General features: G+C 43.8%; 1 protein-coding gene across 3 annotated transcripts in view; it reads right to left on the bottom strand.

Moving 5' to 3' along the window:
- ASTN2 (astrotactin 2) overlaps window positions 1-15,431 on the bottom strand; it is a 682,965-nt gene that overhangs the window by 239,756 nt on the left and 427,778 nt on the right. For all 3 annotated transcript variants that reach the window (XM_028714606.2, XM_077922442.1, XM_077922443.1), the window contains exons 12-13: window positions 9,863-10,029; window positions 6,182-6,370 (exon numbers count right to left, since the gene is read on the bottom strand). In XM_028714606.2, coding sequence (XP_028570439.2) covers window positions 6,182-6,370; window positions 9,863-10,029 — 356 coding nt within the window. The remainder of the gene's footprint in view (window positions 1-6,181; window positions 6,371-9,862; window positions 10,030-15,431) is intronic.

The raw sequence follows: 15,431 nt of genomic DNA, 5'->3' as shown, positions 1-15,431 counted from the left end.
CTTTAACTGCAGATAAAATATAACTCAGTGGAGAGTGTCCATCTTTCCACACAGAGTGTATGTAGAGGGGAAAGCCCTCCTCCTCCAGAGGACACGCAGAAGTATGGGGGTTCCCTTGCTGAAGTTGTAGAACTGGAGTAGAAAACCGATGAACTCAGCTACACTGACAAAGAAAAAAACGCTTTATATATGCTGTACGGGACGCAGGTGGCGCTGTGGGTTAAACCACAGAGCCTAGGGCTTGCCGATCAGAAGGTCAGCAGTTTGAATCCCCGTGACGGGGTGAGCTCCCGTTGCTCGGTCCCTGCTCCTGCCAACCTAGCAGTTTGAAAGCACGCTCAAAAATGCAAGTAGATAAATAGGTACCGCTCCAGCGGGAAGGTAAACAGTGTTTTCGTGCACTGCTCTGGTTCGCCAAAAGCAGCTTAGTCATGCTGGCCACATGACCCGGAAAAACTGTCTGCGGACAAACGTCGGCTCCCTCGGCCAGTAAAACGAGAGGAGCGCCACAACCCCAGAGTGGGTCATGACTGGACCTAATGGTCAGGGGTCCCTTTACCTTTACCTTTATGTGCTGTATATGCATTATAACACTGTGACACCAAGATGGTGCTGTGGAGTTCCATTTTTGCCAACTCAATTTCTTATACAGTAGTACCTTGGGTTAAGAACTTAATTCGTTCAGGAGGTCCGTTCTTAACCTGAAACTGTTCTTAACTTGAGGTACCACTTTAGCTAATGGGGCCTCCCGCTGCCGCCATGCCACCACTGCACAATTTCTGTTCTCATCCTGGGGCAAGGTTCTTAACCCGAGGTACTACTTTTGGGTTAGCGGAGTCTGTAACCTGAAGCATTTGTAACCTGAAGCGTCTGTAAGCCGAGGTACCACTGTACAAAGTTTACAATGTGTTTAACTGAAACACTTCTTTGATGTGTCTGGATCCAGCCCATGACTCTTCAAGATGTTGCTGAACTAGAAGTTCCATCACCTCTGACCACCGGCCATGCTGGCTGGAGCTGATTTCAGAGGCTGTGTTGCCAAAGATAGGCAAAATAATTTTTCCAGGGATTTCCTTGTTCTGTTTACCAACATGTTATTTTTTTGGCTAATGGAGGAAGTCCACAGCTTACTCCTCTGGACTGGGGGAAAATGTGGCGTCAGAAATACTAAATATGGTGTCCATTTGCAAAGCAGAATAGTATGAAGAGCTGTTTCTTGGTTTACTGGTATCCATGACAGATACACATGAAATTTGTCAGAACGTTACAATTTCTGCCCCAGGACCCATCAGCAAAAATGTAATGTCAAAAATGGTCTGGACCACAGGTCTATATCAATGAGCTGTGAACCTGCTGTGAGCTGCTACAAAATATTTTACAGACATGGAAAATCAACATTTAAACTCACACAGCTGTGAAACTCACTGGGTAGCCTTGGACAGGTGACTAGCTCTCAGGCTAACCCACTTCGCAAGGTTATTGGAAAGCTCTTCTAAGTTGCCAGAAAGAAAGGCACTGGATTTCTAAGAATGTCAGCTTGCATTTCAGATTTCTAAACATTGTGGTTACAGGAAAGCCGAACAAGAATAGGTTGCATTAAATAATTCCTTCCTCTATTACCTACCCCCATCCTTTCTCTCCTGAGCTGCCCCTTTCTTCTGGAACTCCCTGCCACTCCTTTGTGACACCTGTGTTGGCAGAAAACCTGAACCCACAGCGGAAGCGCACACAATAAAACTTTATGAAAGAATGCAACCATTTTAAAGCAATGAGGGAAGAACACAAAACTTCAACACAACAATTTAAGCACCATAATGCACCAGTCGCTACAGAATAGTAGGAGGTGGAAGATTGGGTTAAATTATGGAAAACTGACTTAAAATTTACAGATTGTTCCCTATTGAGGGAGAATTACATGAAGATGATGTACAGATGGTACACAACACCAGTGCAGTTAGGGAAAATGTACAAAACTAGTTCAAATATATGTTGGAAGTGTAGGGAAAAGGAGGGAACCTTTTATCATATGTGGTGGGATTGTAAAGTAATTAAAAAAATTTGGGAAATGATATACAATGAATTGAAGAAAATGTTCCATTTAACATTTGTTAAAAAACCTGAGGTTTTTTGTTGGGGATTGTGGGGAAAGACCTGCCAAAAAAGTTTAAAAACATTTTCATGTATGCGACAACGGCCGCAAGAGTTCTGGTAGCACAAGGATGGAAGACTGAAGAAACCCCAACTAAAGAATCATGGCAAGAAAAATTGATGGACTATGCAGAACTGGCAAAATTGACATATAGGTTACAGGACAAGGTTAACTGTGACTTTAAGGATGAATGGGAACCTTTTACAAAGTATTTGAAGATGCAACAAAGCGAACTGGACTCCTTGGCAAGTTTCGAATAAACATCCACGATTTTTTTTTTTACTGATAATAATTAGCTAAACAGTTTGAAGATCTACACAATTCTGTAACATGCAGAAAATAGCGTTATTGGAGAAACCAAAGACTGGAACTGAGGGAAGTCGGGGGGTGGGGTGGGAGGATGGGTTTTGTGGGGGGAGGGGGGAAATGGGGGGGGGGAATAAGGATATGTTTTTGGAAAATATGTTTTGTTATAACATTGAATAAATAAATTTAAAATAATAAAAAAACGAATAGTAGGAGGTGAGGCGGTAACATGGGATGAAAGCATTCAAAATGCTAGGTAAAGGGTTAATGCTCACAAGGGCTATGGAACTCTGTGCTGTCCTACATCTGAGGCAGTTATGTCCATTGGCACAGCAGTGGCAGTTATTAAGAGTCTTTTGTGTGAGAGCAGCAGGTATTTTCTGTTGTGCTGCTGTCTGCCTCAGAGTTAGTCAGTCTGCAACAGTATTTGTCTCAGAAACAAGCCTATGTAAGATGTATCAGCAATGTAAATAACACCTGTCTTGTATATTCAATCTAACAAGTGCAAGTACACTGAGTAAAAGTTATATGTGGACAAGATGGTTGGACAAGGTTCTTATAGAAGCATAGAATCATAGAGTTGGAATAGACCACAAGGGCCATCGAGTCCAACCCCCTGCCAAGCAGGAAACACCATCACTCCTGACATATGGTTGTCAAGCCTCTGCTTAAAGACCTCCAAAGAAGGAGACTCCACCACACTCCTTGGCAGCAAATTCCACTGTCGAACAGCTCTTACTGTCAGGAAGTTCTTCCTAATGTTTAGGTGGAATCTTCTTGAAACTACCAACATGAATTTGACGAAACTGCAGGAGGCAGTGGAAAACAGGAGTGCCAGGCATGCTCTGGTCCATGGGGTCATGAAGAGTAGGACAAGACTAACTACTAAACAACAACAACAACAAAATTTAAACTTTAAATGGAGAATGTCTTGCATAGTTTTTCTAGGAGGGAAAAGGGAACTAATTAAAGGGTCAAACAACTCGGGATCTCTCCTGCATAACTCTGTAAATGGGAACTAAAGTACCGTAATTCCCACAGGTAGCACCGCTCACCTCATGCTGGTGGAACCAATCCAGTGCTTCTGCTGGTGTGCTTGTACCATGCCAAACTCACCATCACTTTTCCCCTTCACCTTTTCATCCTGGTAAGCAGCAGTGAGCAGTAACACAACCAGCTCACTGTCAGGTCAAAAGCACCGCCCCATCCTACCATCCTCTGATGAGTAGATTGAATGTACAGCTAACTATGGAACTCAAGCTACACAGATGTGTATATAGTAAACCTGCAACTTATGCAGGTGTTTAAATTCCTGGGATCATGCCTAAAGCCAAAACTGCATATAGTCAAAACACATTGGGTTCAGTGGTGGGTGGGATTGCCAAAGTTATCTTTCCCAGACACCCACCACTTTCTGCTATCTATCTATCTATCTATCTATCTATCTATCTATCTATCTATCATCTATCTATCTATCTATCTATCATCTATCTATCTATCATCATCTATCTATCATCTATCTATCTATCTATCATCTATCTATATCATCTATCTATCTATCATCTCAAGTGTGTAAAGCTGAATGCACACAGGTTAAATGTGCATAGTTTTTGGGCTTACTGTACAAGCTCAATCAAACAATTCACATATTGTGAACTCCAACAATCTGCATCTTTCCTTCCTTAGAATTGTCTGAGCAGTTTTGAGTCTTTGATCTCGAATTTCCAAAACAACTTCCCTCATTTTTTTTGGTCCGGTTTAGCTTGAGAACCTGCAGGTGCCCATTTATTATAGTTAAAATTATTACTATGGAGTGATATAGTTACTCTACAGAGCCATGATATTGATTTTTTAAATAAATTATTATTATTATTATTATTATTATTATTATTATTATTATTATTATCATCATCATCATCATCATCAACAACAACAACAACAACAACAACACATCTGTCTGCAAATCTGTCCTTTTTCATGGACTACATTCTCTCCCACCCTGACACACACATATTAATTCACATTCTTAATATTAATTATATTCCACCAGTATTCCATGACTGGTTTTCTTTTTCTTTCTTACAGATTTAACATTGAAGGGATTTCTCCCTAATTATCCTCTGTGGGATTCAGAAATCCAGGCAGCGCCCCTGGCAGCCTCACAAGAACAAGTCATTGCATACTATGACATGAATAGCCTTAAGATTTGCATCATCATCAACCTTTCTCAAGTGAAGAGGACGGTGGAGTATGGGTTGCTGAATCAGCATTGGACTTGGAGGGAATCTAAAAGCACCATCTGTTGTTGATGCAGCAGGCTCTTATCGCCTGTGATTCCAGCTTAGCAGTAAGATCCCAGAATGAAACTGAGTACTTTCAACCATAAAGAAAAAGGAGTAATAACAATAGGAAAGTTTTTAATGTTGGATATTTTGTTGAGTTTTTAATATTTTGTTGTGAGCTGCCCGGAATGGCTGCGGCAAGCCAGTTACATGGGCGGCATACTACTACTACTACTACTACTATTATTATTATTATTATTATTATTATTATTATTATTATTATTAAACTCTCATTTGCTTAATGGATAGGGTTTAGATTAGATGCCTGAGGCCTCACTTCCTATTTTAATGACTCCACAAAAGGAAGCACCTGGCTTTTAGACTGAGGAGACTGGGCTTTTCCCTACAATAAAATCAGCTGCCCTAAACCCAGTTTGAATTTAAAAGAACAGAGGGAAAGTGGAACGGAAGCCAGATCATTCTTTAGGTGCAAGATGGGGGGGCTCAGTGCATGCCATTCAATCAACATCCTCTTTTTAAAATCAGATGTGAACTTTAAACTTCAAAAAAGAAAAAGAAAACATTACATGTATGTATCCTTCCTCAAAGGAACTTAGAAAGGTATAAAAGAGCTTTGCAGTCTTCCATCCCCAGGTCAATTTATTTGGTCTAAGATTAGACCTGAGAACTCTGCACTGCTGTACTCATACTAGGAGTTATAGCTTATGATATCTAGAGCAGAATCTGGAAGCTCAGCACAAACATGAGAGTGTATGAAAGTATTCAGCCAAAAAATGGATAAATATAAGACAATTAAGTTGTTGTAATTGTGGGGGAGGTTCTGAGGAACTGTATGTATACACCTGTCACCCCCTTCTTCAATAGATAAAGCTGGGGATTCCAGGGGGGCAGTGCTCAGAACCAGCCCCAGAAGCACCTAAACCACTAAAAGAATTTCCATAAGAAGAGTCCATGAAGCCAGTACACTCTGGTTCATGGACATCATGTTTGGCTTCTTCTGACTCACTGGGTTCTGTATCAGAAACTGCAGAGCAAAGGCAATTCAGGGTACTTTGCAGAATCTGGGAGATTTCGACTTTTTGACACACACAAACACTCCTGTCCAGATGCATATGCGTCTGTCCTGCCAACCTAGCAGTTCGAAAGCACGTCAAAGTTCAAGTAGATAAATAGGTACCGCTCCGGTGGGAAGGTAAACGGCATTTCCGTGTGCTGCTCTGGTTTTGCCAGAAGCAGCTTAGTCATGCTGGCCACATGACCCGGAAAAACTGTCTGCGGACAAACATCGGCTCCCTCGGCCAGTAAAGCGAGATGAGCGCTGCAACCCCAGAGTCGTTCACGACTGGAATTAACTGTTAATATTTTTATATACCCAGCAAATGCACATTGTAGCAAAAGCTGGTTGAGGGCGAACAAGACCTACCTGAAGGTCATCTGGAAGACCTGCCCTTGGTTGACATGCTGGGTTCTGTTGTTATAGCCATGCAGCATCTCTCCAAAGAGGGTATCATTGAACTTCACATCTGGCTTAAGGCACTTGGGGCCCTCACAGATGTCTGACAGCATGAGACATGATTTGCCATCTGGTGCCAGCCTGTATTCCTCAACACAGCTGAGAACCGAACACAAAAAGATACATCAGATATGCACAAACAGCAAACAACAAAAGTCAGTTCCAGATAAAATCTATCACATTGTTTCTTTTTTTGGGGTGGGGTGGGGGTGGCAGGAGTAGGTGAAATGGGCCAGCACAATGGTGCAGCATAAATATTAAATCTGATGCACCAAAGTGAGGCACCGAAATAAGGAACAGCACAAGGGACCCTGTGTGTGAAAGAGATTAAAAAAGAGAGGAAAATACAGTGGTGCCTCGCAAGACGAAATTAATTCGTTCCGCGAGTTTTGTCTTGCAATTTTTTTCGTCTTGCGAAGCACGGTGTCGGGAAAGTTTTGGAAAAGCTTCAAAAACCTCAAAAAGCTTTAAAAACCTCAAAAAAGGCTACTATGTACACTGCGTTCTATGAGTTGCTCCTCGAAGTCAAGTCGCAACTGTATTAACGGTGTTAAGAAAAAGGAAACAAATTTGCAAGACGTTTCCGTCTTGCAAAGCAAGCCCATAGGGAAAATCGTCTTGTGAAGCAGCTCAAAAAACAAAAAACCCTTTCGTCTAGCGAGTTTTTTTGTCTTGCGAGGCATTCGTCTTGCGAGGTACCAGTGTATATACCAAAGGCTTGGCTAAAACCAGGACCAGCTTGAAGATTGTGGGGAGAGTTTGTCAGCAAAATGCACTTTAGTGGGTCCCTCTTATTTTGGTTCACTTATTTAGAAGTGAAATGGCAGTGGCAATGCTCAGATGAGCATCAGAGAGGTGGGAGCTGCCATTTTAATTTTCCCTGGGACAACACTATACTAGGGCAATTTGGAGTTGAGTAGAGCAGTGTTTCCCAACCTTGTGCCTCCAGCTGTTTTTGAACTACAACTCCCATCATCCCTGACTAGCAAGACCAGTGGCAAGGGATGATGGGAATTGTAGGCCAAAAACAGCTGGAGGCACAAGGTTGGGAAACACTGGAGTAGAGCACCGTGGGAGGATGTGGAGAATGTAAAGCTGCCGCCCTGACAGGCATCAGTGGTGGCCCCTGTCAGCATGCTGGAGCTGTAGCAGCTTCCTGAGGGTGCAATAGGCTTACATGAAGTCTGCTTTAACAATATGGACCAGACAGATATTTTACAGTTGCGTAGGGAAAGTCATATGAAAATCCCTGAGTAAGTTAAGTGCACCACATAGCATGTTACAGAATGGGCAGAAAAACCTCACATGTAGAAGTGGGCTTAGCCAGAGAAAACCAAACTAAACATTACAGGAATAAAAACCAGTCACTGAATACCAGTAACAAAGACAGTAAGAGTTGCTGTAGCAAAGAGACTGAACTATGAATCATGAAGTTCCTGGTTTGAATCTTGTTTCTGCCATGAAATCCCAAGGTGGCCTTAGGCATGCCACACTTCATAGCCTCAGTTGCCCCATCTTTAACATGAGAAATTATACAGTATTGATTTATTTTAGAGGGCTCTTCTAAGTACTACAACTAGACAATGCATCTGAAGTACTTTGGACAGTGTTTAATGGGTTAACACCAGTGTTAAATACTTCTACTATGAAGAAAACGACAATCCGCACAAATTTTACATTATTATGTTTTGGGGGAAATAAACAAAATTGATATTAGACATGTGCCTACAAATATTTCTTGGACAGACGTCACGTGAATTCCCAGCTATGATTTAAGGCTTTCCTCATGTGTTCCTAAGAATAATTTCAAAAGCCCTTTTGCAGAAGAAACAATTCCTCTGAAGGGGGTGGGGACCGACCTCAGTGCTGTTGAAGAAATGTCAGCTTGCAGAAACTGCTGCTGGGATTGCTAAGAGTACACCTGTCCTTCATATACCACCATGTGGTGGGGTGGGGGGTTGATCACAGAGCAGATCTTCATGCAAATGAGCTGTCTAGTCTCGGTTCAGCAACATGGGGGAAAACTAGCACCTCCAATGCTCTTTGTGGGGTGCTCCTTGTGAGGTGGTAAGAACTGCATTTGGAAAACCCTGTTCTGGAGCCTAACTAAACGCTCTGATGTTATGTGCTTATTTCACAATGTGTTCCTTAACAGAAAAGCAGCAAGCAACCAGTCAGCCTTCAGGTATTATTGGACTCCAACTCCCATCAACCCCAGCCAGCATGGCAATGATCAGGGGTGATGGGAGCTGTAGCCCAGCAATATCTGAAGGGCAAATAGTTTGCCACACTTGTTATAGCAGAACCCTCACCAAAGCGATAGCGGGGAGGAAAGGCTTAGCCCAATCTGCCTCATCCCTTAAATCAAACATTTCTCCTTATATTTTGGCATTCTCTTCTCTAACCCCACTTCCAAATTATGTCTCAACTGAAGAAATATTAGTCAGCTGTTCAAGTAGTTAATTGATTCAAACTGCACTCTTCTTTTCATAAGGGGACACAAGTTCTAGAGCGGTGGAATGTTGAAAGTGTGCTGATTCTTCTGCTCCCATGCCAATCCACACGGAATCAGAACAGTCTACAATCTTTTCATTGCTGGATTTGAAAGCGAAACTTTGAAGGGCTGGCTGCATCACTGGAGCTATCAGCCTTCCCACAGGATGCACATTCCTCTTTACTTTTCTGTGCCGAGAAATAAAGCAATAGACACATGCACGAAAAAGCTAGTTGATGAACTCAAAGCCCCAGGGAGCCATGAAGGGCTGGGACACAGCAAAATCTCGGCTGCCTGAGCACCTGGATGTGTCAGGAATTGACAGATGTTCCTTGGAGTTACATTTCGGAATGTGCTTCTCCACAGCACAAATCCACACCTAACATTCCTTTGAAGGTCAAAGTGGTATTGAGGCAGTAACAGCTGCTGCCACAAGCCAAAGAAACAAAGAAATCTGTGGGGAATTTGGCACTGGAGGGAAAGAGGGATGCAGTGATCACCCCATGTCCCTCTGCTCTGGGGAATGTGGCCAGCTGAAATCCACCAACCCAAAGCTGAGAGAAACTCCCTCCTCTGGATGCTCCTTGCATCCTTTATCTCAGAGGCAAGGCAAGGTGTCCAAGTCCAAAGCCCACAGCAAAGCTAGGGGACAAGCTACATCTTTAAACACAAACCAACTCTGACAGCTGTGCTGACCCCTCTTCCACCAACATGACTTCACAGCAACAATGCATAAAAGGGCTGGGGTGTGCAAAAGTGACAGGCTCCAGATGGAACAAGGCAGCATGACACTGAGAATTTGTGGGTGGTGATAGCGGCCATGTTAACAGTCACTTCCAGACCTCCCTTTAAAGTGACATATCCAAAGTTCATCAGACAACAGCAGTAGCAGCTTCCAGAAGTGGTGCATTTTCCCATAAGGTGTCCATCTACCAACTACCTTACTTTGTCTGCTGAATGCACAGTGTTTTGAGTTGGCTTGAGCTTCCATATTACATTTGCTTAGCCAGGCAGGAATGTTCAAAAAGCAAGCATACAGAAGGCTTTGAGACTGCAGTCCGTTGAACCCACCAACACCTCTTGCCCATGGGACTCACCCGCAGAACATGTGGATGGTGCTGGACATGGGTTCTGATGGGAGAGGGAGGGTCTGCTGAAGACACAGTTGCTCACAGCCACCATTGAAGCCATCTGAGCAGTCAATTCCCTTGGAGTAGTCGTAGCAACCAGTGCCATCCTTCATAGGCCTCAAATCCTCAGGGCACTGCATTGAGAAGGGAAGGATACAGTTAAGGAAGAGGGGAGCATTACTCTCTCCAAGTTGGACACCTTTATACCACTGAGATGCCTACTATTGTAGGAAAGGTGTATAACACAAGGTGTTTGTATTACGCCTTCAGAAGGCAAGGGAAGTTAGGTCCCCAAATGATGCTATCACTTCCAGGAACAGCAATACTTTACAGCTGGTGCTTAGGTCTGTGTGAAGCATCGTCCTTCAATAGCACTCATGCTTTAAAAGCCTGCACAAACTAGAAGAAAGGAAGAGGTTAAGATTAAAAAGTGTTGTCAATGGGTAGCTCACCTGTGCATTAGAACCCAATATGAGTTCTAACATAATGCTTACAGATTGTCATTATTCCACAGCAGAATTCAAACACATACCGGCAAATTCAGGTTGTACAGTTACTCCTTGTACAACAAGCTCACTTCCCCCAAAAGAGCTAACATTTTTGCAGCAAGGACAGTGATGAGAAAATGCACTGGAAAGCATGAGATAACACTATCTTCATGCAACATTGTCCAACCACCTCAGAAAGAAATCAGGTTAAATGCTCACTAAAATGCCAACACTATCTAACCTCCCTGCAAACAAATCAGGGCGAATGCTCAATAAACAGATTGTCTGGAATGGATTCTAAGTAACAGAAATTAGTTTGAACACCTCTTCTCTCCTATATTTATTTTCTACCTGAGTTTCTACTATTAATTGCACACACCTATTTAAGAAAGACTTCCTGTCGGGGGTCTATGTGAAAGTCATATTAAAAGGAGAAGATGCAACTCAGCAGTGACTGCTCTCATGGAGGATGGAAAAACGCTGAGAACAATAGAAATGGGCTATACCTGGGTTAGTATCCTTTAGGATGGGGATTGAGAACCTGTGGTCCTCCCAATGTTGCTGAATTCCCAGCTCCCATCACCATCCCTGATTATTGGCCAGGCTGACTGGGGCTGATGTGAGTTGGAATCCAACAGCATCTGGAGGACCACTTGTTCCCCATCCTTACTCCAAGGGCTCAGCTAGATTGCTAAAGAAAAAGCTATTTACAGTGGTACCTCGGGTTAAGTACTTAATTCGTTACGGAGGTCTGTTCTTAACCCGAAACTGTTCTTAACCTGAAGCACCACTTTAGCTAATGGGGCCTCCAGCTGCCGCCGCCGCGCCGCCAGAGCACAATTTCTGTTCTCATCCTGAAGCAAAGTTCTTAACCCGAGGTACTATTTCTGGGATAGTGGAGTCTCTAACCTGAAGTGTATGTAACCCGAGGTACCACTGTATATGTGTTGTATATGCGATAAATGGATGCGGGTGGCTCTGTGGGTTAAGCCACAGAGCCTAGGACTTGCCGATCAGAAGGTCGGCGGTTCGAATCCCTGCAATGGGGTGAGTTCCCGTTGCTCGGTCCCTGCTCCTGCTAACCTAGCAGTTTGAAAGCACGTCAAAGTGCAAGTAGATAAATAGGTACCACTCCAACGGGAAGGTGAACGGCGTTTCCGTGCGCTGCTCTGGTTCGCCAGAAGTGGCTTAGTCATGCTGGCCACATGACCTGGAAGCTGTACGCCAGCTCCCTTGGCCAATAAAGCGAGATGAGTGCCGCAAACCCAGAATCGGTCACAACTGGACCTAATGGTCAGGGGTCCCTTTACTTTTACCTTTATGCAAGTAACACTGTGCCAGCAGATGGAGCTATGGAGTCCAGTTTTCCCTACTGGATTTCACTGTTTAAGTTTACAATACGTTTAACAGTTCAGGAATGGCCAAACGTGGCCCTCCAGCTGCTTTGGGACTACAATTCCCATCATCCCTGACTACTGGTCCTGTTAGCTAGAGATGATGGGAGTTGTAGTCCCAAAACAGCTGGAGGGTCAAGTTTGGCCATGCCTGGTTTAACTGAAAGCTTCTTGGATTTGTCTAGATCCAGCCTATGAGGCATCCTCCTCTCTCAGGCAGAGAGAGGCATTCTTCCATCTCTTACAACAGGATCTGGAGGGCCACACATCCCCCATTCCTGCTCTAGAGTATTTCTGTTGAAAATAGCAAGGAGTAGGCAAGTGTGTGTGCCCGCACACACATGTACGCACGCACGCACGCACGTGCGCACACACACACACACACACACACACACACACATTAATTCAGCTGGGTACCTGGTCTCTCTTCTATTATTAGAGGTTCTAAACTACTATCATCGTGCTGAAAATGTGACCCACATTTTAAATTTCTGTTTTGCAGCAAGCTCTGCCTGTCCCAAATAATTAAAGCAGACAACTACCCAGCAACATCAATCCATAGACATCCTTATTAAGCAACGCTTCTATTCCACTTGAATTTTCTATCAACTGAGAGAGAAATAATAATAAGTTAAAAGCAGAAAGCTGACCAGTTATCTGGAGAGCAAGAGAAAGATAATAAATGTAGCCTAATAGCAGTTCCAAATTAAGGATGCATTACAGAATTCCTGAAGATGGGGTAAACAACAGCCAGTCCAGAGATGCATGATGGTTGGCTATAAACTGCCTGTCAAGTGAAGGAAAAGTCATAAAACTGCTGCATTTTCTGTGTTGCTTTTTTCAAGGAAGAAAATAAAGGAAAACAAATTGGGAAGGGCTGCAGTTCAGTGACAGAGCATCCATCTTGCAGGTCTAATCCCTGGCATCTTCAGGCAGAGCTGGGGAAGAGTTCCTGCCTGAAACCCTAAGCCTCTGCCAGTCCGTGTACATGATACTGAGCTAGATGGATCAAAGGTTTGACTCAGTTTGACAAGAGTTTCCTATGTTCCTAAATATACTTCTCTGTGACCACAACCCCCTATATCAGGCATGTCCAACAGGTGGATCGTGATCTACCGGTAGATCACTGGACATCTGTGGTAGATCACTGGCTCCCCCCAAAGAAGCTCAACAACTTTGTCCTGAACCCCCCCAAAATGGGGTAGATCACTGCCAGTTTTTAACTCTGTAAGTAGATCGCAGTATCTTGGGAGTTGGCCACCCCTGCCCTGTATGAAGGGAACCTTGAGCCCAGGGGCCAAATGCAGCCCTCCAGGCCTTTCCACCTGGCCCTCAGAACTCTCATGCCACGCCCCCTCTCTCTATACAAGCAACACCCTGCATTGATTCTGCATGGTGCCCTAAGTGTTTTTGCCTGGCTGGAATGTGTCCCTGAACTCTGATAATACCGCTTGAGTGCTTGGATGCAGGTCAGAGAGAGAGGTGTGCAACTGCATGTCAAAACTGTCCTATTATACAAATGTTAACATTATGTTTGTTGCTCCACTCATTTTTGCCTCTGGCTTCACCTGCCACTGGCCTGTGGCAGGATGCCCAGAAGGGAATGTAGCCCCTCAGGCTGAAAAAGGTTCCCCACCCGTAACATTTTTTGGGGGTGGAGGAACACAGAAGATCCCATCTCTAGTCTGTTGCCTGGACAGCTTCTTCTTTGGATGCCCATTGGTGCTGCTGCTAAAGGACTGGCTGCCATCTTTTAGAAGCCCCAAACCTAAGGATCTCCAGCCCATTGGTCCCTCTGCCCCTCACTTGCTTCCCCGGGCTGAAAGGAACTTTCCAAGGTGCCAGGCATGTACCCTTCTTTCTAAAAAAGAAATTAACATTTATTTGATACATTTACATCCCACCTTTTTCTCTGTTCAAGGTGGTATATGTGGTTTTCCCACTCCTCAACTTATCCTCACCAGAACCCTGTGAGGCAGGCTGGGTTCAGAGGCAGTGACTGGCCCAAGGCCACCCAGTGAGCTTCGTGATTTGAACCCTGGATTCCCATGTCCTAGTCTGACACTCTAAACCACATTGGCTCGCCACCCTCACTACCTTAGCTATGATCCATCTTCCCCAGTGTTGTCTACTGAATGGCAGGTGACCTCTAGTCCAGGAGAGGTGAGCCTGTGGCTCTCCAGATGTTGCTGGCCTCCAACTCCCATCAGTCATAGCCAGTGCAGCTAGTGGTCAGGGGTGATGATGGGAGTTGTAGTCTGACATCTGAAAGGTGAAAGTGTATGTATATGTGTAAAGACATCTTTTTATCAAGTACAGTCGTACCTCGGGTTACAAACGATTCGGGTTACAAACACTTCGGGTTACAAACTCCCCTAACCCGGAAGTAGTACCTCGGGTTCAGAACCTTGCCCCAGGATGAGAACAAAAATTGTGTGGCGGCGGCACAGCAGCAACGGGAGGCCCCATTAGCGAAAGCGTGCCTCAGGTTACGAATGGTTTCGGGTTAAGAATGGACCTCTGGAACGAATTAAGTTCGTAACCCGAGGTACCACTGTAAAGATGTTTTAAATCAATGAGTATTGTTATTTTTTTGCCCTTATTTTTTTGTTTATATTAAACAGCAATAGCAGACATTATGCACAAAAGGGAAAACGGACAGTATTTATAATCTGAGTAATTGATTTAAAAATTACAGAACAAGTCTGAGTGTATTTTATTGGGAACAGTTAATAAAGCAACCAAAATTTAGAAATGCAACACAAGCCAGCAGTTTGCTTCCCTGCCTTTCAAAAGCACCTGCTTCTGACAATTTCTTAATCTTCCTTTCCTGAATGTATTGAATAAAACATGAACTACACTAGGCTTATCAATGATGTTACATTCTATAAGTGAGCTGAGACACCACCAGTTTGTGCCTGTGTGTAAGAGAGAATTAATATCATGCATATTGAAAAGCATCTTAGCTGAGAGTCCTGGAAGACCTTGCTGGCCATTTTCTACCTGGCCTAGAAGGGAGGGGCCCTGACTGACTCCAGCTGCAAGAGCTGAGGCTGTTGAACAAACTATTGGGCTGGGGTATTGTTTAGGGGGGTTGGGGGGGGGCTTGTTGTGGTTATTATTTTTTGAATCTTTGTTTTGGATCTTATAATGATTTATGTGGAAATTGTTCAGTTTGGTTTTGCACCTTTTTGATGTTTCATTTATTGTTTATGGCTACTTTTAAGGTTTGTATTATGTATTTTTTTTCAAGTTGTAAGACACCTTGAGCATGGTTCTGGCTATGGAAAGGCAACATACAAATAAAATGATGTGTCTGTGTCTGTGTCTGTGTCTGTGTCTGTGTCTGTCTGTATTCATATTGCAGTGTGTGTGTGTGTGTGTGTGTGTGCGCACACACACACACACACACACATTCAGATATGAAGCTTACTGAATAGTTACGGGCATCTTGCAGTCTCTCATCCTCAACAGGGAAGAACCATCTTCCTGAGTTTCAGGCTCTTTTGTTTCAGGAAGGTGGTAAGACCTAGATGTTCCACCTTAGCTTGCCTTGAAGGGTAGTTATGAGGAGCTGTGAAACTCCTGAAAAGCTTGATAGATGGGACAAACAGTATGTGTACTGGATGAGGGCCAGTTCTGAGGAAAGAGGGC

Source organism: Podarcis muralis, chromosome Z, assembly GCF_964188315.1.
Source record: "Podarcis muralis chromosome Z, rPodMur119.hap1.1, whole genome shotgun sequence".
Classification (NCBI taxonomy): Eukaryota; Metazoa; Chordata; class Lepidosauria; order Squamata; family Lacertidae; genus Podarcis; species Podarcis muralis.
Note: the sequence above shows the minus strand (reverse complement) of the source record. Positions and strands in the feature narration are given on the sequence as shown.